Source organism: Herpailurus yagouaroundi, unplaced genomic scaffold, assembly GCF_014898765.1.
Source record: "Herpailurus yagouaroundi ecotype Mexico unplaced genomic scaffold, PumYag 206, whole genome shotgun sequence".
Classification (NCBI taxonomy): Eukaryota; Metazoa; Chordata; class Mammalia; order Carnivora; family Felidae; genus Herpailurus; species Herpailurus yagouaroundi.
Window position 1 is genome coordinate 4,403,606 of NW_024412437.1, and position 27,611 is coordinate 4,431,216.

Sequence of the window (27,611 nt, forward strand, 5' to 3'; positions counted from 1 at the left end):
CGGGCCGGGGGCGGCTGCTGCCGGCGGCGCCCCTCTCCTCGGCCTCGGCTCCCGCCCCGGGAAAGCGGCTGGAACGCGCGCCGGCCAATCAGCGCGCCGCGCCGCGGGCTCATTAGCATGCGCCGCGCCGGCGCCCACCTGCCGCCAGGGGGCGGCGTCCGGCCCCCGCGGGACCCCGAGGAGCCTCAGGTGAGACCCGCGCGTCCGGGACCCGCCACCGGGAGGATCTGTCGCAGAGAGTGCGCCTTTCCACCCGGGGCAGAAGTGAGGTATGTGCAGAAGTGAGAGCAAGCAGCCTCACTAAAGAGCGCGGTGGAATAAACGGTCTTTCGCCTCCCCGTTTTGCCGCTAGCCGGAGCAACGTTGGGCAAGTTTCTTAAACTCTAAGCCTCAATTTCCTTACCTGAAAAGGAAAAATGAGTGATGGGATAGTCACATCCAACAGACGGTTGTTGGGTCCTTTAATGGGGAAATGTGTAACACGGTGCTTGGCCCTCAGCACTGTTTTAGCAGTATGTTTAGCAGTGTTTAGGAAAACAAATCATAAGGGGATTGGTAAGGTGGGGGGGGCGGGGTGGGTAATAAAAGGAAGGTAGGAAGGGAGGGAGGGAGGAAGAAAGGAGAACAGAGAAAAACAGGAAAGCTGTGGTTGCTGCTGGGTCAGCTGCCTGATCCAAGCAAGTTATAATTTCCTTCTCTGGTCCTCAGTGTTTTCGTATCTAGAAAATTAAAAATGAGCAAGAGTCAGCAAGAGTCTTCAAGTCTATAAAGCATCGTTATTTTCATATTGGCTGGATGGCGACAGATTGGGGCAGATAAAATGTTTGAGTTGTAAGGGGCACCTGGGTGGTGGCTCAGTCGGTTAAGCGTCTGACTTCGGCTCAGGTCATGATCTCATGGTTCGTGAGTTCGAGCCCTGCGTCCAGCTCTGTGCTGACAGCTCAGAGCCTGGAGCCTGCTTTCAGATTCTGTGTCTCCCTGTCTCTCTACTCCTCCCCTGCTCCTGCTCTGTTTCTCTCTCTGTGTCTCAAAAATAAATACACATTAAAAAAAAAAATGTTTGAGTCGGAAGAGAACAATAAGGGGCTTGGTTCAGGCAGGCACATCAATGACTATCCCTTTACAGCACTGGTTTTTATCCATATCTTTGGTCATACCTATAAGATACAAGCTGTGGGCATTCTCTCAGGAAACATGTTCATGTGCACACACATGCACACACCTTCACACAACACTGACTCCACTTTGCAAACAATTTCAAGGGGTTCATGGCTGGTCCACCGCTCCCTTTTGCTTTAGAGAATCCAGGAACCAACCGGGGTCCATCTACACAAAACGACCAGAGATCCTACTAAGTAAACTAGGCTACTGGGAAGTATGTTCCTGGTGTGAACAAGGACCCAAGAAAAGTGCTGGAATATTCATATCCAAATATGACCTGTTTTAAAAGTTTGTGTATTTTGAGAGAGAACGAGCAGGGGAGGGGCAGAGAGGGAGAGAGAATCCCAAGAGTCCCAAGTCAGACGCTTCACCGACTACACCACCCAGGCGTCCCAAATATGACTTTTTTTTTAATGGAGCGTCTTTTGGGCCTGGACTTCTCTGGAACACACACCGGGATATACTGGAGCAGATGAGCTGTGAGGTTCCTTCCAGCTTGAACGTTCCTTAATTCTATAAACCCTAAGCAGAAAGGAGAAAAGTGGTTTTCCTACAATCGAGGATGAGAAAACATAAATTATTCAGGAGCAAAAACAGGAAAAATACAAGGGATTTTGCTCAGTGATAGGGCAGGAGAGACTACGGAATGCCCGCCACTCTCTTCTGCATCCCTTCTATCACACACTGCTGAGCAACCTTGCTCTGTGGGACGCGCCCTCAGCTCATCAGCCCAGGGATGCTGAGAATGTGACCTGCCAATCAGCTCCTGCTCAGGCTGTGGCCGTGATACGGATCTGAAAAGCTCAGATGAGCTTATTAGATTATCACCTTCGCGAACGTCAACTCGAGGCAAACAGAGGTAAAGTCAGGGCCAGAGGAATCTGAGGCCAAGGGCAAGGTGAAGTTACAGGGAAACAGAAATGAAAGGTGCGCAGAGGCAGCTCGTGGGAAAAGAGAAGCAAAGCAACTAAATGCAGCAAATGCACAGGAGGGGCGCGAGGCCGACAGAGAAGCCCCTGGGTTTCTTTCCAAGGGCACATGTATCTTCACAAATCCTCTCACATATGTTAAGTCTTTGCTTCTTTCTTTTTTTTTCTTTTAAAGATTTTATTCTAGGGGCACCTGAGTGGCTCAGTCAGTGGAGTGTCCAAATCTTGATTTCAGCTCAGGTCACGATCCCAGAGTCATGGGATCAAGCAGATCCTGTCTCTCTCTCTCTCTCTCTCTCTCTCTCTCTCTCTCCCTCCCTCCCTCCCTCCCTCCCTCCCTCCCTCTCTCTCCCTCTGCCCCTTCCCCCTGTGCACACACTCTCTCCCTCAAAAAATAAATAATTAATAAATTAAAAAAAGTTTAAAAAAAAAAGGTTGTATTTTAAGTAATCTCTACACCCAAGGGGGGGCTCAAACTCACAACCCCAAGATTGAGAGTCACATACTCTACTAAGAGCCAGCCGGTCACCTCAAATCTCTGTTTCTTTTGCAAACAAAGGGGCTCAACACATAATGTGGTGTCCAAAGTTTAATGACAGTGTCCTGAAAAATATAATTAATTTAATTCACCTATTCATTTAAACAACAAACTATCGCATGCCAGGCATTGTGTTAGAGTCAGGAATTCAAAGTGGAATGTGACCCAGTCCCTGTCTCAAGGGGATCAAAGGTTAATGGGGGAGAAGAATACTTGAACAAAAATGTGTCATAAACAGAATGTATATATAATGAAGATCCAGTCAGTGCAACACAGACTTTGTAGAACAACACCCTATCCAGCCAGAGTGGAAGAGAAATCCAGGCAGACTTTCTGGAGGAGGTGTCTTAAAGGAAAATGGGGGGTTAACCAGTTTTTTTTTAATTTTTTAAGTTTATTTCTTTATTTTGAGAGAGAAAGAGAGAATGCAGGGGAGGAGCAGAGAGAGAGAGGGAGAGAGAGAATCCCAAGCAGGCTCTGCCTTGCCAGTGCAGAGCCCAACGTGGGGCCCAAACCCACAAACCGCGAGATCATGACCTGAGCCGAAATCAAGAGTCGGATGCTTAACGGACTGAGCCACCCAGACGCCCCGAGTTAACCGGGTTGAAAAAGGGATCACTCGCAGGTACATCAGACAACAGGGGAAGATAGGTGCCGAGGCAAGGCTCAACATAGTCTGAGGGCAGTGGCAAAGAATTTACCGGAAGCAAGATGACAGGAGATTGGGAAGAGGATGGTGGGCTGAAATGGGACAGTGATGGGCTTTGGTGGTAGTGGGGGCAGCTAGAGAGTTTGGCTCAGGGATTAAATGCAGAGGGGTATGAGGGAACTTGCTAGAGTGATAGAAATGTCTATATCTTGATAGGAAGGATGGTTACGCAGGTAAATGAACTTGTCAAAACTCATCCAACTGCACTCTTAAAATTGCAGCCTGACGTTGTCTGTAAACTATACCTCAAAATAAAAGGACTGACCCCCAGAAGAAAATATTATCCTGCAACATGGCAGAGGGACATGCGACAAAAATGACATCCTCCATGATTCAGGCAGGTAAGCAATTGTCATCACTGTCACTGCTGTCATTCAGTGTCCTCCTCTTCATTAACAAAAGGGTGTCCTTCAGACTCTAAATTGGGGTCATGTTGCCCTGGATACTATCCAGCGTGATCCACCTGGGCCTGACCCTTGTCCCCTGTAGGATAAACCTCACCCAGGCGCAATGATGTGGTCATCCATACGGCAGTGTCCTTTAACACCCAGGTCTAGGGTCAAATGTCCCTGGTCCACTCCACAGTTTAGTGGAGCCCACTGTGCTAAGTGCCGAGGAGATAAAACTTTAGAAGGACAGGCCGGACGGGAGACACTGGAAGGGAGACAGCATCTTAAACAGCTCATTCCCACATGATGGATGCCTTAAGCCACTTCCAGGCAGAGAGACTTCCTGAAGGGACTTCTTAGAGGTGGGGCTGGGTTAAGGGAACCTCTAAGGGATGCCAAAGCGCCCAGAGAATGGCAACCATGGAAACCACTGCTATTATCCAGACATAAAGGGCTGGGGGACCGGGGCTCTGGTGGAGAGGTACCTGGCAGAGCTGTCCTCTTGGAGGGACAGAGCCATTGCTAGATAGGACACCAGGGGAATAAATAGTCTGACTCACTCTCCTCCTGGGCTCTCCCACTGCTCAGTGGGACCAGAAGCCAGAGGGCAGTGGAGCCTGAATGATGCAGCCTGTTAGGGCCGGCCCCCTGGAGCACAGAGCCACACAGAGGAAGGTGAAGGATTCAGAGATGGGAAGGAACGCAGGGTAGGTAAGCCATGAAGAAGCTGCACAGTGGCTTAAATGTCTTCGACGGCGCAGAAGCCCAGAGGGCCCTTCTCAGAGTTGATCCTGTGTCGCCAGGCATTTTGAACAGCTCGGTAACAGCGCCTCCCATACCTGAACAGACAGACATCTCCCTGACTCGGACAGAAATCACACTGAGCTTATCTGACTTCCTGGACCGCTGCCGTATTCTATCCCTTGTCTGCATTTCACAGGATTCTGTCTTGTTTGAATGTGTTACGAGTGCGTATTGCCTTTGCAATTCTACCAAGATCATATAGAGAAGGAACACCTTCGATGCGTGAATGTTTCTTCTTCCTAGCACCTGCTAGAGAGAGAAGCAATAGCTCATGAAAATCGATTCTGGTAGGGAAACCAGAGGGCCTTGTTCCCCCCACCCCCCACCCCCACCCCCTGCTCCACAGTCAGCACAGCAGGGCGGCCGGACAGAATCTCTCCATGCACCATTGGTCCGCTCCGGCTCAGTCAGTAATAAAGGGAAGTGTGGGTGAGGCACCCACTCCCTTCTCACTTACTGTCTCCTTCTCCACAAAGAAGCTATTCTAGACCTCAGGAAGCTGGCCACACCTGGCGGCCCTGGCTGTTTGATCAGGAAGAGTGGAAGAAAAAGAGGACTCGGAGTTTTTCCAGAAGGTTCCCCGCCTCTTCCTCAACCAGGGATTGCTCAGAAATTACCTTGGCCCATTAGAGGCCATCAACTACATCACAAAGGACAGTCCTAGGACAACCCCATCCTTATCTTTTCTCCCCCCTAAATTAAACCCTTGGCATGCATCCCAGAGGTCATACCGTCCACAAGCACCACCAGAGATAATCACAGGTAAACAGAACAAAATGAGGTCTTGCTCTGTCCCCACCCTCCTCCCACCCTCTGTGGGGTACAGTGCTGTCTCTTTACGGACTAGGTCACACCGGACCTGTTGAACGACACCGGCTGCTTTGTGGTGAACGGTGTTATTATTTTTTCACATCACAGACAATTTGGAACTCTGGAGTCTTTAAAAATGACATTATGAGAAAAGGCATTTTTCACAACTCGAAGTAGGCTTTGGTTTTAAGACAGCGCTGGGGCTGGGGGGAGGGGTGTGAAGGCCTCAAGATGTGTGTCCTAGGCCTCGCTCACCTTCTCACAGGTTGTGTGACTTTTTTAAAACAGCTTTATTGAGGTGTAATTGACATCCACCAAAAAACACCGCATTTAAGGTGTACAACTTGATAAGTTTTGTTGTACGTATACGTACGTCAAATGTGAGACTACACCCATGAACAAGATAGGGAACATATCCGTAACCCCCAGAAGTTTCCTTTGTGATCCCTCCTCCTGCCCTTCCTAGGCAACCACTGGTCCCTTGACTGTCACTGTGGATTAGTTGGATCAAGTCACCTGATCTCTGTGAGTCACTAGTTTCTTATTCGTAATAAGAGAGTATCAGACTTGATGAACTCAAAAGTCCTCTCCTATTTTCACATCATATGACTTCAGTGTTCTAAGTAGAATAAAAAGCTAAAAAGCTCCACCTGCCTACAAGCAGGAGCGTGCAATCTAGTGTTTCCTGAAAAGCGAGGCCCCTCTGAACTTAAACCAGCCGCCCCCAAAATGGGGTTCCACATGACAGACATCTAAAAGTGCTGGGTACTAACCATCTACCTACATACCCCGAGCCTTCCTGCTGCAAGTGATCAAGATGGGGGGGGGGGGGGGGGCAGGTAAGAAAGACCCACCTTAGGAGAAGAGACCCCAGGAAAATGTACCACTCGGTGCACCCCAGTTGTACTAGTCTGTATGAGCCTCACTGAAGTCCCCTTTTTTTTTAAGTTTATTTCTTTATTTTGAGAGAGAGCGTGTGGGGGAGGGGCAGAGAGAGAGGGAGAGAGAGTCCCAAGCAGCCTCTGCCCAGCTCCATGTCACGAAATCAAGAGTCAGACGCTGAGCCACCCAGGCGCCCCTGATGCCCCCTTCTTTTGTCAGACATGCCATGCCTATCCTGTGAGGATGCTAAAAACAATTGCACGCCAGCTTGGGGCCCTCTACTGACACACAGACTCTGCCCCCCTGCTTGTGTGGGTGGCTCAGGCACCATAGTGGAGTCACAGGCCCATCTTCCTGCTTCCAGAAGCCATTGCTGCCTTTTGTGAAGAGCCCAGAGGGCAGCAGAGAGCCAAGGTTTTTCTTCCTTTTTTTTAAGGTTTATTTACTTTTGAGAGAGACAGAGTGGGGGTGTGGGGAGAGCAGAGAGAGAGGGAGACACAAAATCCAAAGCAGGCTCCAGGTTCCAAGCTGTCAGGACAGAGCCCCACACGGGGCTCAAACTCACGAACCGTGAGATCGTGACCTGAGCCGAAGTCCTATGCTCAACAGACTGAGCCACCCAGGCCCCCTGAGCAAACGTCTTTCTTAATGCTTGACGAAACAAGGGATTTTCTGGAAGTCCCTGCCCCTTCTTCTTTTCCCTTGGTTTCCCCAGAAATGACCATGTCTGAAAGGGCATAAAAAGATGACCCATAAAGGAGATGCAAAGAAAATAAAAAACATTAACCGCTGCAAGAATATTTTTTAACATCTATAGCTTACACTTTTTTCAGAAGTTGCATTTGAAGACCTACTTCACCCCTGCTCATGTCTCTTTACTTCCATGTGTGCATCCAATAATGCTTTCTCTCTTTTTTCTTTCTTTCTTTCTTCCTTTCTTTCTTTTCCTTTCTTTCTTTCCTTCTTTCTTTCCTTCTTTCTTTCTCTTTCTTTCTTTCCCTTTCTTTCTTTCTTTCTTTGTTTCTTTCCTTCTTTCTTCCTCTCTTTCTTTCTTTCTTTCTTTCCCCCTAGTTAGAAAGCAAGAGAGATGAGACAGAGAGACGTGTGGATACATCACCTGAACCTCGGAAAGGCCAATTCTGTTTTGCTTCTTCTGTTTATCTTTGGTAGCCAGTCCTTCTGGGTTCAGACCTCAGGCCACTTTACAGACACAAGATCTGGTGTTTTGTTGTTTTTTTTTCATTTGTTTTAATGTTTATTTATTTTTAGAGTCAGAGAGACAGAGCTTGAGCAGGAGAGGGGCGGAGAGATGGAGACAGAATCCGAAACAGGCTCCGGGCTCAGAGCTGTCAGCACAGAGCCCAACGCGGGGCTCAAACCCACGAACCGTGAGATCATGACCTGAGCTGAAGTCGATCAATGAACCAACTGAGCCACCCAGGCGCCCCGAGATTTGGTGTTTTGTAAAATGTACAAATCTTCAGGAGAAGAGGGAGTGGGGAGTGGCTGCTAGTAAGTATAGAGTTTCTTCTCGGGTAATGAGAATGTTCTGGAACCGGACAACGGTGATGGTTGTGTGACCCTGTGAATATGCTACCACCACTAAGACCACTGAGCACTGCACACTGCAAGGGAGACCTGTAGGGTATTGTGAGTTACCCCTCAGTTTTCAAAAGTGCAAACTCAGAGAATTAATTTCCCCCAAAGGACTGCTTTCAGACAGACACTTAGAACGCCCCTCGCTTTATCAAAGTTTCCAGTGGCTCCCGTTTTCCTCCCTCAGAAAAGTTCATTCTTTCGGGGTCGAGCCCAATCTGATTTTTCAGCCACGGTTTCATTGCTCCTCAACACGCGGCTCCTTTTCCAGCCAGGCCCGAGATTTGCTCTTTCGCCAGCACATGGTGGACTTCTTCACCTTTATGTCTTTTCTCGCCGGTTGTTTTGCTGATAATCCCCTCGTGCGTATATTTGGCAAACGAAATGCTCCCCATTGGCCCCGGCTTCAGAACCCAGATCGAGTTGCACTCTCTGAGGGCGCCATGGACTACCTTCCTCCCTCCCCCACTCCTTCCACGCTTTCCACTCACAACTTTGGGTTGTAGATAATTGGTATGTAGCTTACGGCCCCTCCTAACCAATGAATTTCACCAAGGATAAGGGCAGCCAGGGGCTTGTAAGTAGCAGTTTCTGGGTTGGGCTGACTTTGCTTTGGGCGAGAGGTAGATCTGATATGTGCCCTTGCCAGTGTCTGTGGTATAAATTCTCCTACTAAGGTGACATCAGTGACCCCAGAGATACTAGCTGGGAGTTGGAAGTCCTTCTCTGTTAGATGCGTGGTGTAGCCGCAGAGATTGCTAAGGATTAGCAAAACCTGAATTGGGACATAGTTACCTAAAGAGCGATTAGTGAAACTGCTACAGAAGCGTAGAGGTGGATGGAAATTAAGATGGGCACGCTAATGTTTCAGCAAGCCTTGACTTGAAACCGAACAAATTTTTCTCTTCCTCGTCCTTAAAGGATCCTGCACCCCTTCATTTGTTTTCTCCGTAGAACCCGTTCTTCCAAGAACTCGGTGTCAATATGGATGTTCCGCCGACCTCAGTGTATATACTTGGTAATGAAACTCGAATGGTGGTACCAAGGTTCCTTTGTCTGGCAAAGTGGTTGCTATTGTTGCTCTTGATCCCCCAGCTCAGCCTTCATGTTATATTTCAGCTCAGGTACCCAGAGGTCACTTTTCAACAACATTAGGACGGAGTGGGGAAACTTTCTAGCAACTAGAACGTTCCACAAACCAAAGGGGTTGTCTCCTGGACCAGAGAACCGGGGGTCAGGGGAGTGTTCATAGTTTAAGTGGCCATGGTCTAAATGTTGAAGGTGAGATCTACGCTACACTCTGGGGTAAACTATATAAACCTGTCCATCTCTTCCAACTCTAAGAAATTTGGAGTCTCAACTGGGTATGGCTCCAAGGGCATAGGGCAGAGAAACGGATGCTGCTGTCAGTCACCCAGTGTCCCCATGAGAGGTTAGGCAATCACCCACTAGCAAGGTCTCCTGGCTGGCCTGATCCAACCCCTCCCTGCACCTAATATAGCCTTCCCCACTTAAGCTCCCTCTCTACTTTGCATTGTATGTGTGAATTTTGCACGTGAATATGGGTTTTGCCAGGCCGCATCTGATATCCTGAGGGTGGATTTGATGGGTTTTGCCAGGCCGCATCTGATATCCTGAGGGTGGATTTGATCTCTCAGAAGGCAACGCTCATTTTTCCTGCCGGTTCCCAAGGGAAGAGCTGAGTTCTAAATCAGGAAAAGGAAGCAATAATTCACAAAGGCTGCCTTAGGTACCAGTCTATTGCTGGAACTCATCAGCCCACTATATGAGAAGAAGTCCCTGGCCAAGAAAAAAATGGAATCTGTAATCCTCAAGAATCAGGCCAATTATTTCAAATGTTTATTTATTTATTTTTGAGAGAGAGCCAGGGAGCACAAGCAGGGAAGGGGCAGAGAGAGAGGGAGAGAGAATCCCAAGCCTCCACACTCAGCACGAGCCCGACGTGGGGCTTGATTCCATGACCCTGGGATCTGTGACCTGAGCCGAAATCAAGAGACAGAGCCACCCAGGTGCCCTCGGGTCATTTTTTTGTAAGAAAACTTTTCTAGCTTCATGTGGTTTTCTCCACTTCTCTTTTCATCATCTAGGATTAATTACATTTTCATTAACTGTTCCTACTTTCTCTGCTCGGTGGTAGAGGATATTCAGTTTTGTCCAACTAAGCCTTTATTGAGCACCATTTCTAGGGTGGGAACTGCTTTAAGCGCCTGTGATACAAAGGTGAAGAAGATACAGCCCTGCCCTTTGAGTATTTCCAGTGAGAAAGAAAGACCTAACATATAATTCTGGGATCATGCAGTAGATGATATTGCAGTATGCGGAAGGCAAAAAGAAAATTAAAAAAGGAACTGTGGTAAGAGCTTGCTCAGAGGCACGGAGGTGGAAAATGATCACGGCAGTACGTAAGAAGCATGAGAATATTTGCTCCATTCATTAGTCCCCACCACAACCCTGTAATGCAGACGTCGATTAACAACCCCGTTCAACGAATGAGTAAACTGAGACTCAGCGAAGATAAGTAAGGGGCTGAAGTCCACGCACCTACTAAGTTGCAGAACCAGGGCTGGGAACCTGGCAGCCACGTTCTCACCGGACGTCTTACCTCCGGGCCATGCCGGGGCCTCCTGATTGGCCGGACCTGGGTCATGTGCCCGCCCCGGAAGCAGACTGCGAGTTAGGTGGTTTCCCACAGAAAAATCGTAGCGTTAAAATCAGAAAATTAAAAAAAAAAAAAAAAAAAAAAAAAGCAAGCTGGTGGTGGGGCAAGCAAAATCAACAGTTGTCCGCTGCAGAATCGCTTCGGGACTGCAGCTGTTCTCTTCCCTTGAGTTATGTGCTTGGGATGAATTTTCCGCGGATGGTATCTCCTTGGTCAGAACCTAAAACGCGTTAAATGACTCTTGATAGAGAACGCCGAGCAGTTTTTCAACAGGATTGCGTATTTACATTGTTTGCCCAGAATGAACTAGTTTTGCCACACTCTTCTCTGTGTGAGATGCTGTTAGGTTTAAACCTAGACAATTCTGATTTTACTAGATTCTGTATTTTTAGTTGCATAGTTTTCCCTTTCTCTTTTTAGAGTGGAAAGTCCAAAGAAGAGAGTATATAAAAGTTGGTTAGCCTCTGAAGCAACGGATGAGCCAGTTGGGGCCCTGGGGGGAGGGGAAGGACAGGTGTGCCCATTCATCCCTGCAGCGTTGGGGACCAAAGGTCTGGGTCTGAAGAGACGAGCAACAGGTCCAGCCGCAGCCTGGGGTTCAAGTTCAAAAGGTGCTTCCAACGTACACCTTTAAAAATTCTTTCCTTTATGGTCACTTCAGTTGTGTTATTGTAGTAAAGTTAGACTTCATGCCAATAAAAAAAAAAAAAAATGCGTGCAGACACTAGTAAAAAACAGCTAGAGGGGGCGCCTGGCTGGCTCAGTCAGTAGAACGAGCGATTCTTGGTCTCGGGGTTGTGAGTTCAAGCCCCATTTTGGACGGAGAGCTTACATACATACATCCTGCAAATAAAAATAAAGTGCTCTCTTTCAAAAAAAAAAAAAAAAAAAAGCAGCTAGAAAACTTGAGACATTGCGGGGTGGCTCTTTGTGAGCCTATATCTCCATTTTTCTAAATCATGAGGAGGGCAACCCCCAGCTCTCTGCCAGCAGTGCTGCCAGAGGCACGCGTGTGGCGTGTCCCGAAGACACAGACCCACTCTCCACCCCAGGGTCCCCGCGCGCCCTCTCCTCCCAACCACCCGGCCGCCAGGGCCCAGACCATAGAGGTGAGGATACCTCCAAACTCCTAGAGGGGAAACGCGACTCCGGGAGGCGGACTTCCGCTCGGGGCCACTTCCGGTTCTGCCCTACCCGGTCGAGGGCGACGGGTTGGAGGGTGTGGGCTGGGGCCTGGGGCCGAGCCGGAGCCGCCGAGGGGCCTCCGGGGTGGGCGCCGGTCCCAGCCGGCGGGCCGCGGGGCGCCCGCTCAGAGGGACCCGCACGCTGCGGAGTCGGGGGGCGGGCAGGGAGGTTGCCTGGAGGGGCCACCCTGGAGCCGGGGCCCCTGTCCCCGAAGTGATGCCTCCGGCTTCACTCCTTGAATCCCCAGCGCTTTGGACTCGTTTCCTTTTTATAAATTCCGGAGGCCACTGGCGTGTAGAAAATAATGGCCGTACCCCACTTAAGAATGCGTAGTTTAGGGTCCGTTCCCTTAGAGCTGAGAGGACGGTCTACGTACCCATTTTAAAAACAGCCCAGGGGCATCTGGGTGGCCCAGTGGGTTACAGCCTCCGACTTGATTTCGGCTCAGGTCAAGATCTCACCGCGGGTTGGAGCTTCTCCTCAGGCTCTGCATTGGCAGCTTGGGGCCTGCTTGGGATTCATTCCCTCTCTCTCGAAATAAATATACATATGTATTTTTTTTTAATGACATAAAAAACAGTCCAGTAACTAAAACAAAAATAATATGCCATAGTATCTATTGTGGCCGGATACAGGAGAGAGGTGTCAGGTCAAACTATGAGGAACTGTGGCCGGGGAAGAATGGAGTAAAGGGAGGAGTGCGCAGAGGTCATTTAGAAGGAGGTCGGGAGGTACCAGATGTAAGGAGTCCCAATGCCTTGCCTGTGGGAGAGGAGGGTGAAGGCTTAGAATAAAGAAAGTCGTCTTCCCAAGGGTAAATGGGATGCTCGCCATTGCAAACCAACTGCAGGATACTGGCCTGGCTTCTTTACTGTTCTTGCCACAGGCTCTGACTGCCTACACATTTCAACTCGATTGTTCAGTTGTTCAGGATTTTCAAGTGAGGACAACGTCTGCTGCCCCCTCTCCTACTGTGTGTGATTGTACAGGAGCGAGGGTTCTTTGGTGAACCGGATTTACCTTCTCTGACGCTGTGTTACAAGAGTGTGTTAGGGAGTATTTCATACAAAGCTTTTACCATAATGTGTTTACCATAATGAACAAAAATAAGTTTTGGGTTTGAACTATGGTCTCTTAGCACAGCTAATAATAGAACACCAAAGTGTTCTGAGAAGCCCTGCAGTAATGGAACTTGTCTCACTCTGTTTAGCCTGGTGTTTCTCAAGCATTTTGACCACAGAAACGTTTGAGTAACACCCTATTAATATCTCTCCAGTGCGGTTTTTCCCAGAACACATTTTGGGAAATGCTGACAGAGAAGTCATTCACCTGGGCGCAGACACTGTCCCATCTCAAAAGACATGTCACAAGTCCTTTTTGAAAAGCAACTGACCGGATTTCAGTAAGGATAGTTGTGTTCAGGAAAATGGTCCAAAGTTAACAAAGTACTACAAGCCATGTAACGTTTGGAAAAGGAAGCGAACCCTCCTTGCCTTTCCTGCTACGTACGTCATGGACAGTAGATGATGTCTCAATATTATGGAGCAAATGCCCTCAATGTATAATTATAAAACAATGGAAAAAATTACTGGGGGGGGGGGCGGGGAACATGAATTGTTCCAAGTGGAAATACTATAGTTCAGGGTTTCTTTTATTTTTGTTACTTTTTTTAATGTTTATTTATTTTTGAGAGACAGAGAGAGACAGCGTGAGCAGGGATGGGGCAGAAAAAGGGAGACACAGAATCTGGAGCAGGTTCCAGGCTCTGAGCTGTCAGCACAGAGCCCGACGCGGGGCTCAAACTCACAAACCGAGAGATCAGGACCTGAGCCAAAGCCACCGAGCCACCCAGGCACCCCTACAGTTAAGGGCTTCTTAATGACAAACCTAGGAAATTTGTTCACAGACTCCGAGAAAGATCTATATTATTTTTTTAATGTTTATTTATTTTTGAGAGAGCGGGGAAGGGCAGAGAGGAAGGGAGACAGAGGATCCAAAGCAGCCTCTGCGCTGACAACAGAGAGATGGATGCAGGCTTGAACTCACGAACCACAAGATCATGACCTGAGCCAAAGTCAGATGCTTAACCAATTGAACCCCCCCAGGTGCCCCAACCAGCAGCTCTTAATGAGGTAGTTTCACATGTCTGACACAAACCTCTGTCCTGGAGAGCTTTGAAGTGACTTCCTAGTATGTTACTAAATTTGCAGCTTCAAGAAAAACCTCCCTAAAGATGAGGTAAGAATACGTCGGAGTGCCCTTGCTCCGTTGCGTAGAGCCAGAAGCCTGGTTTCGTTAGTTTGCCCAGAGGTGAGTAGGCTCCAGAGGGCACACTAATGCTACCCAAACTCAAAAGGGATTGATGTATAAACCTACAATGTGCATTAACTACTTTCTAGTGAAAAACTTAATTTTCAGCCATCTGGATAATTTTATTTGCCAACAAGGTGTTCCTTCACGAAGGAAGATCTGCGTGGGAGACCAGATTCTTACCCTATGGTAGGTCCTTTTGAACACAGATAGCATGGAATTAACCGAGAGAATGATACCCAAGTTTAATGGCACCGGGTGTTTTCAGTTCTACAGATAATACCTGTTGGATTGACTAAATGTTTTCATGAATAAAAGGCACTGTGTCCCACGGTGCTAGAGGCAAGACAAATCATTTTGCCTTTTTGAACATCACTTTCAGAGATGCTCTCCCCACCACATTCTTTCTCAAGCTACAATCCAACACGGTGAACTTGGTTTAAGTTTTTCTGTTTCCAGCTTGTCACCAGCTGTGCCTCCCTGCAAGTGCACCCAGGTCACCACATTTGGATTTGGGGGCTTTCTAGATGGTCTCTTTGTGCTTTCTGTTGATGACCGATTTCATTCTATATATTTGCTCTCTTTCTGAAATTTAAGTATCTATTGGCCCCGTCGTTGGTTTGGAACCTTGGGAGCTTTGCGGGCGAAATCTGAAATTGTTCTCCACACACAGAGGGTGAGTAGAGACCGAGGAAAAGGGTAAACACCCCCAGATTGGTAGGTAGGAGGTTTAATAAGCAAGGCTCGTCACGGGTAGCCGTAAGTTGTAAATCGCACGCACCCACCAGAATCTTAAGAGTTGACGTAGAAGCCTGGACAGGGTCAGTCGTGGGCACTGTCCAGATGACCTCAACACACGCTGCTCTCTCCAGGCTCTTTCTTGAAAATGGATCCTAGCACGGGAACAGCGGGCAGAGTAGACACGCCCAGGACGGAGAGGATGAGAAGCTTCTGATTCTCCAGTCCAGCCTGAGGGTCACCTGGTAATCAGTGTCCTCTCGATGACTTCCTCCACCACCCACTTAACCCATCCAAGAAGCAAAACATGTATTAAATTGTTTTTTTTTTTAAGTCTATTTATTTATTTTGAGGGGGAGGAGGGGTAGAGAGAGGGAGAGAGAGAATCCCAAGCAGGCTCCACGCCGACAGTGCAGAGCCCGACGCGGGGCTCAGAGTCACAAACCACGAGCTCATGCTCTGAGCCAAAGTCAGATGCTTAACTGACTGAGCCACCCAGGCGTCCCTGAAACCTGTATGAATCTATTTAATGAGCTCCTTTCCTCTTTGACACTGTACTTGATGTTAAGACTAACGGCACGTGATTTTCTAATCAAAGAGGACCCGTCCGTTCCATAGGACACATAGTCAAAATTGCATTTGCCCACTGTTGAGATAGTATAGCTATCATTATTCAGATAGCTCCGGCTGTCAGCACAGAGCCTGACATGGGGCTCGAACTCACAGACTGCGAGATCGTGACCTGAGCCGAAGTCGGATGCCCAACCGACTGAGCACCCAGGCGCCCCACTTTACATATATTTTATACGTGCTCCCAACAACAGCTGTCATTTATCTACATTGGTACTAATTTATTGTACTTGAAGAGGGGCCCTAAAGAGGAATCTCCCAAGAATTTGGAGAGCTAGCTCTTGGAGTTTGAGCTCAGCAGCACCCATCTGGGACGAAGTAATAAAAGAACCCGAAACGCAGCCAAGAAAATATCACCAGGAAAGAGATCTCGTGTCAGTGCTCTAGAAAATGCTCATACCAGGGGATGCCAACCACCCATGAGACTTTGAGCAGACTCCAAGAGCTGTGTCACGAAAGGCGGAGCCCAGACATTGATGCGAAAGGACAGATAGGAGGTGCTCATACCACCACAGCTCCTGGTGATTCTGCCAGAGGATGCCAGACCCCTGTGGGGACATCACCCACCAAGTGCAGAGAGCTGGAATTGTTGTGGAAGCTCTGGGGGAGGTTCGGGATAACGGGTAAGAGGCAGGAGGTGTGAGCACGTGGAGAGTTGGGGAAAGGGGACGCAGAGGGCTGGGACCACCAAGCTAGAGCAAGGTGAACAGTCCCTACAGGGGGAGAAAGAGGCTGAAAAGGTCTCTGCCAGGCTGGACTGAGAATGCTGGTCTCTCTGATCTGACTCCCTCAGAACTTGCCCTACAACTTACCACCTTCAGAAATTAGTCAAGATCTGGCTTTGTCCAGGCTCCTGCCACACAGTTCCTAAACCCTTGGAGTTTTAGGAGTGATAAGAGTGTCTTTTGGATGCTGCAGAGATGGCTGGTGGCTGGAGGCCCTTAGGGCTGATACCCAGAAAGACCAAGGCTTGACCGTAGGGCTGGATGTTTCAGCCCTTTCCCCTGACCTCTAAGGAGGCGAGAGGGCCTGGAGTTAATTACTAACGTCCAATGATCTCATCAGTCATGCCTACATAGCGAAACATCCATGAAACCCCTACACGATGGGTTCAGAAGGCTTCAGCGTTGGTGAGCACAGCCAGGTTCCAGGCAGGTGCCTTGCCCTGAGAAAGCTTGGAAGTTCCAAGTGCACCCACCCTCCTGTCCTGGGCCCTGGTGCATCTCTGCCATTTGGCTGTTCCTAAATCGGACCCATTAAAGTCAACCGGTAACAGTAAGCAACGTGCTTGTGTAAGTCCTGTGAGTCGGTCTAGTGAATTATCAGAGCCGGGGCCAGGGGGCTGCTACGGATTTATAGCCAGTCACCAGGAGTACTGGTGATCTGGGATTTTGTCTGGCATCTAAAGTGGGGACGGTCTTGTGGGACTGAAGCTTTAAACGTGTGGAGTCTGACGCTAACTCCAGGTAATGTCGGAACTGAATGGAATTGTTGGACACCCACTTGGTGTCAGAAACCTGGGGAAATGATTGGTGTCAGGAAACAAAACAAAACAAAACCCTCATTCATGAATGTCGATGCAAAATCTTAAATAAAATATTAGCCAGTAAAATCAGGCATCCAACTAGGGTTTATCCAGGAATGCGAGGGTGACTCAATATTTCAATATTCTACAAAGTCAATCAAGGTAATTCATCACAGTAGAAAAAAATTCATAACATTGCAGACGTACCTCGTTTTATTGTGCTTCAGTTTACTGCAGTGCACAGATACTATGTTTTTTACAAACTGAAGGTTTTTGGCAATCCTGGGTCGAGCAAGTCTATCGGCACCATTTTTCCAACAGCATTTGCTCACTTCATGTCTTTGCGTCACATTGTGTAATAATTCTCACAGTATTTCAAGCTTTATTGCTCTATTTGTTGCAGTGATCCGCGATCATGATTACCACTCGTCACAAGCTCAGATGACAGCATGTTGTGGCAAGAAAATCTTTTTTAAAAGTAAAGTATTTTTAATTAAGGTATGTACATTGTATTTTCAGACATAATGTTATTGCACATTTAATAGACCACAGTAGAGAGTAAACATAACTTTTACACGCACTAGGAAACCAAAAATTCATTTGACCTGCTTTATTGCAATGTTTGCTTTATCTCAGGGGTCGGGAACCAAGCCTACAATATCTCCCAGATATGCGTGTCTTTTTTTTTTTAATGTTTATTTGTTGGGGCACCTGGGTAGCTCAGTCAGTTAAGCATCTGACTCTTGGTTTCATGTCAGGTCATGATCTTCCAGTTCGTGAGTTCGAACCCCACGTCGGATTCTGCACTGACAGCTCGGAGCCTGCTTGGGGTTCTCTCTCTCCCTTTCTCTCTCTGCCCCTCCTCCACACTCTCTCTCCCTCCAAATAAATACACTTAAAAAAAGAGAGAGAAATTTTATTTATTTATTTATTTTGAGAGAGAGAGAGAGAGAGAGAGAGAGAGAGAGCGCGAGCGAGCACACAAGCCGGGGAGAAGCAGAGGTAGGGAGAGAGAGAATCCCAAGCAGGATCTACACTGTCAGCACAGAGCCCAACGTGGGGCTCGATCTCATAAAGCGTGAGGTCATGAAGTGAGCCAAAACCAAGAGTCAGACGCTCAACTGACTGAACCACCCAGGAGCCCCAACATGTCTCATGATAGATACATAAAATGATGGCATCAGAGAAGGTGATTTGGAAAAGTGACACTGAGGGTCGCCTGGGTGTTTCAGCCAGTTAAGCATCCGACTCTTGATTTCGGCTCAGGTCATCATCTCACAGTTCGTGAGATATAGCACAGAGCCTGCTTAGGATTCCCTTTGTCTCTCTCTCTCTCTCTCTCTCTCTCTCTCTCTCTCTCTCTCTCTCTGTCCCTCCTCTGCTCTGTCATGCTCTTTCAAAATAAATAAACATTTTAAAAAGTTTTTTAAGGGGCGCCTGGGTGGCTCAGTCGGTTAAGCGTCCGACTTCAGCTCAGGTCACGATCTTGCGGTCCATGAGTTCGAGCCCCACGTCGGGCTCTGGGCTGATGGCTCAGAGCCTGGAGCCTGCTCCCGATTCTGTGTCTCCCTCTCTCTCTGCCCCTCCCCCATTCATGCTCTGTCTCTCTCTGTCTCAAAAATAAATAAACCTTAAAAAAAAAATTTTTTTTTAAAGTTTTTTAAGTGAGCTCTTTCCTTCCTCCCTCCCTCTGAGTTCTGTCCCTTCAGTTTGAATGAATTAGTTGAAAACCGTGGTCCCTTGTAGTCCCGGCCTGAGCCATAGGCTATACTACCTGTTGTGTCACTAGGGCCCCTGATCCTGTGATCACAGGATCCTCTGGCTTTACATTCTGGTCCCCATCTCTGGTTCCGTGTGTCTTTTGCTGATTCCTCAATCTGCAAGACAGAACAGAAGGAAGCTGGCAAGCAGATACTATTGGATGATTAATTATTGTAGCAGGTACTCCAATAGGTACCAGAGGGACAAATATGAACCGAGGTCCTGGAGGAGTAAGTCACTCATCAAAGGTCCCTCTGCTGATAAATGGCCGGGCAGGGCTGAGATGTGAACCCAGTTAGTCTGGTTCCACAATTCACACTCTTTTTTTTTTTTTTTAATGTTCATTTTTGAGAGACAGAGACAGAATGCAAGCAGGGGAGGGGCAGAGAGAGAGGGGAGTCACAGAATCCGAAGCAGGCTCCAGGCTTTGAGCTGACAGTGCAGAGCCCGACGCGGGGCTTGAACTCATGAACCGTGAGACCACGACCTGAGCCAAAGTCAGACGCTCACTGACCGAGCCACCCAGGTGCCCCCAGAATTCACACTCTTAATCCTTCTGTGTCCCTAACTCTACATGTACATAAACCAACCGGAACACTAAGCACTGTCAGATAGACGTCAAACTACAAAGGAAAGTGATTAATTCTGACTGGGCGTGAGTTGGTTCTGGAAGGCTTTTAAAGAAAGAGGTAACATTTAAGCTAGGACTTAAAAGCTGCAGGTTTTGGCAGAAAATGAGAGTGTATTAGTCAAGACAGACTGGACTATGCCGTGGAATCGAAAGTTTAACCCAACCAAGATTTCTTTCTCTTAACCAAATGTTAATTCAAGTGAACAAATAAATATTTAGGGCATTCCCTCAGGGTCACGACTCAGAGATCCAGGCTGCTCCCACCCCCAACTCATGGTCGTGCATTCCAAACACCTGCTTTCCTGATCCTGATGCAGGGAAAGAGACAAAAATGTGGAGCACACACACCTGCCTGTCAACGCTTTCAGCCCGGAAGCCACGCACATCATCACTTCATTGGTTCTAACTGAGAAAGCACATGGACTGTTCGGTAAGAATCTATTGCCTCGCCACGGAGACGAGAACAGGGGCATTCCAGCCCGAGGAGGGAACATGTACAAAGGTGCGAGAGGATAAAAGTGCACGGTATGCGTAGGGAAGAGTAAATGAGTTCAGGACCCAAAAGACCGCGAATGTCATTTCATAAGTTGAAGTCTGCTGGGGCCGCCATTACAAAATGCCAGAGATTGGGTGGCTTACACAACAGATGCTTATTTTCTCACAGTTCCGGAGGCTGGAAAGTCCGAGATCAGGGTGCCAGCAGGTGGGTTTCTTCTCAAGCCTCTGTCCTTGGCTTGCAGACGGTGGTCCTTCTGCATAGTGTCCCCTGATGTCTCTCTCTCTCAATCTCTCTCTCTCTCTCTCTCTCTCTGTGTCTTGATCTCTTCTTGCAGGGACAGCAGTCAAATTGGATTACACCCCACCCTAATAGCCTCATTTCAACTTCATCATCTCTTTAAAGGTTTAGTCTCTGAACTAAATGTTTGTGATGCCCCCCTCCCCATTCATATGTTGAAGCTATAATCCCCAGTATGACTGTATTCAGAGAGGAGACCTTTCAGGAAGTAATTAAGGGTAAATGAGATCATAAGGATGGGGCCTTGATCAAGTAGGATTAGTGCTTAAGAGATCTGGAGTGGGTGCCTAGGTGGCTCAGTCGGTTAAGCATCTGATTCTTGATCTCGGCTCAGGTCATGATCTCACAGTTTGTGAATTCGAGTTCCATGTCGGGATCTGTGCCGCCAGCTCAGCCTGGGGCCTGCTTTGGATTCTGTGTCTCCCTCTCTCTCTGCCCCTCCCCTGCCTTCACTCTGCCTCTCTCTCAAAAGTAAATAAACATTTAAAAATATTTTTTTAATAAAAAAAAAAAGAGAGACCTGGGAGTCAGCTCTCCCGCTCTCTCTCTGGGCCTGCACAGAGGGGTCTCCTGAGGACACAGCCAGGAGGCGGCTGCAAAAGAGCCAAGGAGAGATGTGTCAGAATGAAACCCACTTTGCCAGCACCTTGGTCTCCAGCTTCAAGAACTGTGAGACAATAAATCTCTGCTGTTTAAACCACCCAGTCTGTGGGATTTTATTTCAGCAGCCTGAGCAGATGAAGATAACCTGTGAATACGGTCACATTCTGTCATTGTGGTTAGGACTTCAACATGTGAATCTGGGCCAGGGGGACTCAATTCAGCCCACAACAACAGACAAGTGGAAGCTCTCACAGAGGAACATCAACGATTGCCTTGTTTTACATACAGTAACGAAACAGGGGCGGGGGCGGGGCGCACAGAGGTGGCGCCTGGCGAGCAGGTGCAGGCCGAGGTCAGGACGGAAGCAGTGAGGACACGACAGAATGGAGACTGGAGGATCTGCAGGTGTGGACCTTGCCCTTGGAGACTGGGTCCGACTCAGTGAGGGAAAGAGAACAGAATTCCAGGGTTTCCAGCCTCCCTGCCAAGCAGATGGGGGTATCAGTGTCCCAAATGGGATCCCCAAAAGCAGCAGTCCGTTTGGGCAAAGACAGACCTCGTTTTGTGCAGTGTTGCTGGAACATACACACAGAAGCGTCCAGGAGACAACTGGAAATGCAGCCTCAAGCCTGGGAGGGGGGAGGGCAGGGTGGGGGGGACGTGAGGACGTTTCCCAGGGGGAGGGCGAGGCAAGGCAGAGGGACCGAGGGAGCAAATAACAGGGTTTCTGCAGATACCAGCAGTGAGACCAAAGGTCTCTCCTTGCCGATAACACAGCCCTCCTCACCCTCCCCATACACTCGGGGCCCCGCCAAGTGGCTCTCCACTGCCATCCACTGCTCCCTCTTTATTCAATTGTTTCAATCCCGCAGTAGCTGCTTTCCTGCGATTCATCCCAACTCTGCGCCACACTGCATGAGCCCTCAGTTCACAAAGTCCTGTACGTGCCTGTCCCTGGTCTTCCCTGCCTGGTCTCACTGTCAGCTGTGTGACCCTGGGCCAGGCATTTAACCTCTCTGAACCGCAGTATTTTCCACCGAGGAAAAGAATGTAATACCTGTCCCCACCTATTTAAAAAGGGTAGTCGTGAAAAGCAAATGAAAAGACTGAATATGAAACAGATACTCTCTAAGGCAATAAAGAAACCGTAGCAGCTGGGGTGGGGGTGACAGTGATGGAAGTTATGGTCACAATATGCCCTTTAGGGACCAGTCAATAAAACTTAGCTAGACGACCTAATCCAGAGAGACATTTAATTGATGGCTTCTTTATGGATCTGACTGATTGCTACAAATAAACAACATAATCTTTGTCCTCCAGGAGCTGGATGGCAGCATGCAGACAGAGATCAACACAAAGCACAGGATAAAGTGCGCCTGTCCCCACGTGGGTCAGACCCAAGCTGCACAGGATGTCAAGGGGAGCAGACATAGGATGATCCGGGAATGCTTCCTGGAGGAAGTGGACTTTGAAGGGAACCTGTGATGTGGCCAGGTAGAGAGGGAAGAGGTGCACACCGACCTAACTGCATTGGAGGAAAAGAATCGTGCAGGGGAGCCCTGAATTGGAAGCCAGCCTGCTCCTGACGCTGGGAGGCCCCACCTTCCTGGAGACGAAAAGAGTGTGGGACTGTGTCCTAAGTCAATGCGGTGGGGCTGGGATTCCTAGTTCATTCTATCGCTAAACCAGTACTTGAAGTCAAATCACCATCCCTCGAAACGGCAGGGATCAGGTGCAGGACCAGTCGAAACCGTTCCAGACACAGTGCCCGCCACCCAGCCAGCCTGCGGCACGCAGGGCTCCTCGTGCAAGACTGACTGCACGCTTCATCTGCACGGACACTTCCTTGGCTCACAGATTGCTCTGGAACAGTGGCAGCACTGGGTCACTGGGTCAGCCAGGCACCCGCAGCAGCAGGGGAGCGAAGGGGCAAGCCCAGCAGGGTGTTGGAAGGGCTGGAGGAGGCTGCTTCTCCTGGACACCGGGACCGAGGGGCCATGGGCTGCGGGGGTCGCTCCTTGAAGACGCAGCCAGAGGTCCCTTCCGCCCCAACACACACACACACACACACACACACACCCTGTTAAACTAGCATTCGTTGCTAATGACAGCTTAAGACTTCCTCTTTTCACTCTTAACTTTTCAGAGTATAACTTACTGAAAACACTGCATTTCACTGGATGAACAACCCTCATCTTAGTGGTGCTAAGCACTGGATGGAGGGGTTTCATCCACTTGACCAATTACAAATTTAAACTTCTCTGATAAAGGGGCGCCTGGGTGGCTTAGTCCCTTAAGCATCCAACTCTTGATTTCAGTTGATCTTGATTTCATGATCTCCCGGTTCAAGAGTTGGAGCCCTTAATTGGGCTCTGTGCTGACAGTGCGGAGCCTGCTTGGGATTCTCTCTCTCCCCTCTCCCCCTCTCTCAAAATAAATAAGCAAACATTAAAATAAGTTATAAACCTCTCTGATAAAAATATAAGGAGGCTCCTTTATTTCCCTTTGTGTTAAAAAAAAAAAATCTATGAAGAGTTTGAAACTCACCTTCAAAAGGGATCAAGAAGAACGATTTTTAAAAACCCAAGAAAAACAGGCAGATTTCTTGCCAGCAGGAAGGTCCCACTTCGTACAGTGGGAGGTTCTGCTGGGGAGAGGGGAACGTGTGTGTGCCATGTATATTTTTAGGGAGTTGCTGTGGTCTGAATATCTGTGTCTCCCCAAAATTTATAAGTTGAAACTGTTAAAAACATTTTTTAGTGATTATTTTTGAGAGAGAGAGAGAGAGCATGAAGGGGAGAAGGGCAGAGAGAGAGGGAGACACAGAATCCGAAGCAGCCTCCAGGCTCCGAGCTGTCAGCACAGAGCCCTATGCGGGGCTCAAACCCACACACCATGAGATCATGGCCCGAGCCGAAGTCAGACGCTTCACTGCCTGAGCCCCTCAGGTGCCCCTGTAAGTTGAAACTGTTAAAATAAAAACCACATCAAGACCAGCCTTGAAAATTCCCCAAGCAGGAAAAAAAACAAAAAACGAACAACAAAAAAAAAAAAACCCAGTTTAGTCATACAATAAAGCCTGATTTAGCTTATTTTGCAAGGCTAGCTTGACCTGGGTCATTTCTTGCTTCTGCCTCTGGAAATTATAAGCAACATGTGACCTGTTTCCCCAGGATAATGTGAGGTAAGCACTGCCCATTTCCTTGTCACTTAAGAAACTTCTAGTATTATAACCCATCACTGTAAAGAATAAGCAGTCACTGCCCCCACGCTGTCTAAGCTGCTTTATAACAATGCACGCCTGAGCCTCCCTCTCATGCTTCGGTTTGAGGGCTCCCAGTTTGCAAACTGTCTTTTTGGTGCAGGCGCAATAAACTTGTACTAAGTACTACCTCGGTGATTCGTTAGTTTTACTCCTGCAAGTCTCCATCAATGAGATTCCCACCCTGACCACAGAGACCCCAGAGAGCTTCCCGGCCCCTTCCGCCCTGCGAGGACACGGCACAAAGTCTGTGGCTGGGAAGAGGGCTCTCACCAGCCCCGTCCATGCTGGCATCTCAGACTCCCAGCCTCCAGAACCGTCAGCAATCAATTTCTGTTGTTTGTAAGCCAGCCACTCTGCAGTATTTTGCGATACCAGCCTGGACGGGCTAAGACTTCCCATTAGGGTACAGAATAATTTTCCTCTGACTTTTCCCATGTGAGTTCGCTGAAGGGGTTCCCTGAAAAAGAATGAAGTGCAAAACGTAGGACTGACTCCTAAGGTCTCAGAGAGGGGAGCCTGGCCGTCTCCCTGTCTTAAATGAACACTGCACACCGACAAGAGACAGTCCATGTTGATTCTTAAAACCCTCTAGAAGGGGTGTTGCTAGGGCATCTCTGGGCCCCCCTCATCTTCGTGTTCTGTGTGCAGCCCTCCAGAGGTATCTTTTTTCATTAGACACATTGAAGACCCCCTATCCCTTCCCCACACTGTCACCCCCAACACACACACACACACACACACACACACACACACACACACAGTTGACCAGACCACAGTTCCCTGGCTCTCTAGAATCCTGACTTCTCTCCACAACTAATTCCAAGGCCACAAACAACAAAGAGATCATCCTGGGCCTCTCTGACCCCACAACAGGCCTAGCATTTTCCCCCTCTCAGAGTCCAGCTGACTGAAGTATGACATCAAGCATTTCAAAGAATCCAGACCATCCCTACAAGGCATCAAAAAGCAATAGCCTCATTCTTCCATCCACCCATGCTTCTGGCTTCTTCTCACATGAAGTGGCTGTCACTGTCCTTAAGATTTGTGGGACCAGAGTGTTCCTGTCCGCCAGAGAGGGCTCCCTGGGGAACACCCGCATCATACCCTTTGTTGTGCAAAGGTGGAATAGGATCCCAAGCCACTGCACTCTCTGCCCTAGTAGGGAGACTCTTGTCCCAGCTACACGGCTGCCAGTCACAGTCCAAATGCCCACGTCCCACATGCCTTGTTAGCTGTGTCCGGCCTCAGAAAGTCCTCGTTTTTGTTACATTCTCAATAACTACCGAGAACTTCTCTCAAGTATTCCAGAACCTCCCTTCAGAAATAGGACTGACTATTGGCCCTCACCACCTGGCTCTGGTCAGCAAGGGACACGCACTAGATCTGCAGCTAAATGCAAGTTCTCCGACTTCACCAACACCCCAGCTGCCTCAACAACACCTTCCCATCCTTCAAGATCCAGCCCACCCACCGCGCAGTCTTCCAAAGTCCTTTCCTGATATTCCACCCGTGTGACCTTGAGCAAGGATAAAGCGAATGCTGGAACTTACGCACTTCCTCTACCCTGCAGGTGTCTGTCGTGGCACCTGTGATTGGCGTATGTGGCTTCTAGACTAAAAGCTGCTTGCAGATAGGGACCATGCCTCGACTGTCTGCTGTCCTAGCATCTAACGATGTCTGAAACACAACAGATGCTCAGCACATGTTTGTGACATGGATGAATGTATAAATGGCACAGGCAATTCTATTTGTTTAGGTTTATTTACTTATTTTGAGAGAGAGAGCACGCGCACACGAGCGCACACACTCACGTGAGCGAGCTGAGAAGAGGCAGAGAGAGAATCCCAAGCAGGCTCCGCACGGTCAGCACAGCGCCCGACGCGGGGTTCCATCTCACGAACCGTGCGATTATGACCTGAGCCGACATCAAGAGTCAAGACTTGCACACTTCACGGACTGAGCCACCCAGGTGCCCCTGACATAAGCAATTCCGAATCCGCCTGAGCCTTCTGAAGATTCCTACTCCTTGCAGTGCTCAACCAGGCCCAACGATCTCCCTAAGTCTTAAAGAAAAACATATTAGAGGCCCGAAGGAACGTTTTGTCCGCCTCACCCCCTAGCTGGTCAGAGTTGCCCAGACACAGAGATAGGCCAGAACGGGAGCAGCGCCCTGTGTGTGGGACACGGAAGGCGGCCCAGCCACACTCTCATGTCCGCTGTGTGTCATCAGCCACCCCCCCCCCCCCCCCCGGGGCAAACCTCTTGGATAGTAGACTTTCCACCGCTTCTTGCCACATCTTAAGCAAGCCCGGACCCCTCCCTGGTGGGGTGCCAGTCACCAGGCCTGGCAACAGAAATCAGAGGTGGCAGCGGTGTGGCCGGTGGGCCTGTCTACCCAAGAGTGGCACTGGGCCTGAGCTGGAGGCCAAGCCGCCCCAGGAGAAAGAAGGGACCTTCTGACCCGTCCCTTTCTCCCAGTCCTTGATAAGCCTGTCACTTCCTAGGTGACAGCTGCAGTGAACACAGGAGGACTCGAGTGTGAAGTCTCTCAGCTCAGGGAGAAGACGACATCCCAACCTTCCTCTCGTTCGCATCGGAATGGTCTTTTGAACTTGATTTTGAGCTTGAATCTGACCGCATCACTCACCTGCTCCAAATTCCTCAGTGGCTTCTTTTGGGGGGAAATCAGACCACCTCTGAAAGGCACAGGAGATCTTTATGACCCGTCCTTGCCTGCCTGTCCCCCCGTACTCACCAGACTGGCGCACGCCTCTGCCCCGGCACACGCCGCCCCCACCACAGCAGAAGCCCCTTCAATCTCAGCCTCAAGGCTCTGCCCTCGGGGTTCCTGCCCCTGCTCCTCACACAGATTTGGGAGCTAGGACCCACTGCGGGCTGTGCTTTATGCTTCTACCGTTGTAGCGAGACCAGCTTCACTGTGTCACTGTGTCGCTGAATCACCCCAGTTCTTCAGTCTTGGTCCCTACCCGCCCCTGTCCTTACCTGCAAAATGGGGACAATAATGGAACCTGTCTCCAGCGTCGGTAAGAGGGCTGAGCCCGGCTGGGGAAGCTGCCCTAGGTAGCTGGGGAAGTGAGCCAGGGAAAGGAAGGACATCAAGACAGGAGGTATTCGCGGGCAGGTTACCCCTTGGATCACCCGAGCTGCTGGGAACCGCTGGGAGAAAAGGTGTAGAAAGAACACTCTCAGCACAGTTTTTCCTGGGCGGGTAGGAAGCTCCTCACCCTCCAACATTCTGCCCAAGCAGGGCTGATGCTTCAGGCCCAGGGGGCGGCTGGGACACCTAAACAGATAATGTCATTACAATACATCCCAGTCATCTAAGACCGCAGGCGTGCCCTCCGCTCCCGGCCACACGCTCCGAGCCTCCCCAGCATCCCCGCGCTCACTTCCCAGAGTTGGGAGCCTGCGCACCTCCCGGGGCCCAGGGCACCGGACCGCGCTCACCTTCTGCAGAAATGCCATCCTCGGCCTGTACTGTTGGCCTTGGTGTCGGATCGTCATCCTGGCCCCCGGGTGGGTTCGGAACCGGAACACCGGCGGCCCGCAGGGGGTGGGTGGGGGAGCCCCCGGCGCAGGCGCCCGCGCGCCCCGCACCCGCCGCGGCGTCCGGGGGGAGGAGGGCGGCCCGGAGCGCGGGCCGGGGGC

The 27,611-nt window shown here is 49.4% G+C and overlaps 1 protein-coding gene and 2 long non-coding RNA genes across 5 annotated transcripts in view; 1 reads left to right on the forward strand and 2 right to left on the reverse strand.

Moving 5' to 3' along the window:
* RGS9 (regulator of G protein signaling 9) overlaps positions 1-27,567 on the reverse strand; it is a 96,870-nt gene extending 69,303 nt beyond the window's left edge. For all 3 annotated transcript variants that reach the window (XM_040452183.1, XM_040452182.1, XM_040452184.1), the window contains exon 1: positions 27,411-27,567. In XM_040452183.1, the coding sequence (XP_040308117.1) occupies positions 27,411-27,467 (57 nt within the window). In that variant the 5' untranslated portion in view covers positions 27,468-27,567. The remainder of the gene's footprint in view (positions 1-27,410) is intronic.
* Positions 13,700-15,060, forward strand: LOC121015323 (uncharacterized). The gene is made up of 3 exons (XR_005783761.1): positions 13,700-14,182; positions 14,591-14,669; positions 14,866-15,060. It is a non-coding gene; the product is annotated as an uncharacterized LOC121015323 (long non-coding RNA).
* Positions 25,685-26,689, reverse strand: LOC121015324 (uncharacterized). Its single transcript, XR_005783762.1, has 2 exons — positions 26,590-26,689; positions 25,685-26,005 (listed from the first exon to the last, which is right to left on the reverse strand). It is a non-coding gene; the product is annotated as an uncharacterized LOC121015324 (long non-coding RNA).
* Positions 27,568-27,611: the final 44 nt, after the last annotated feature.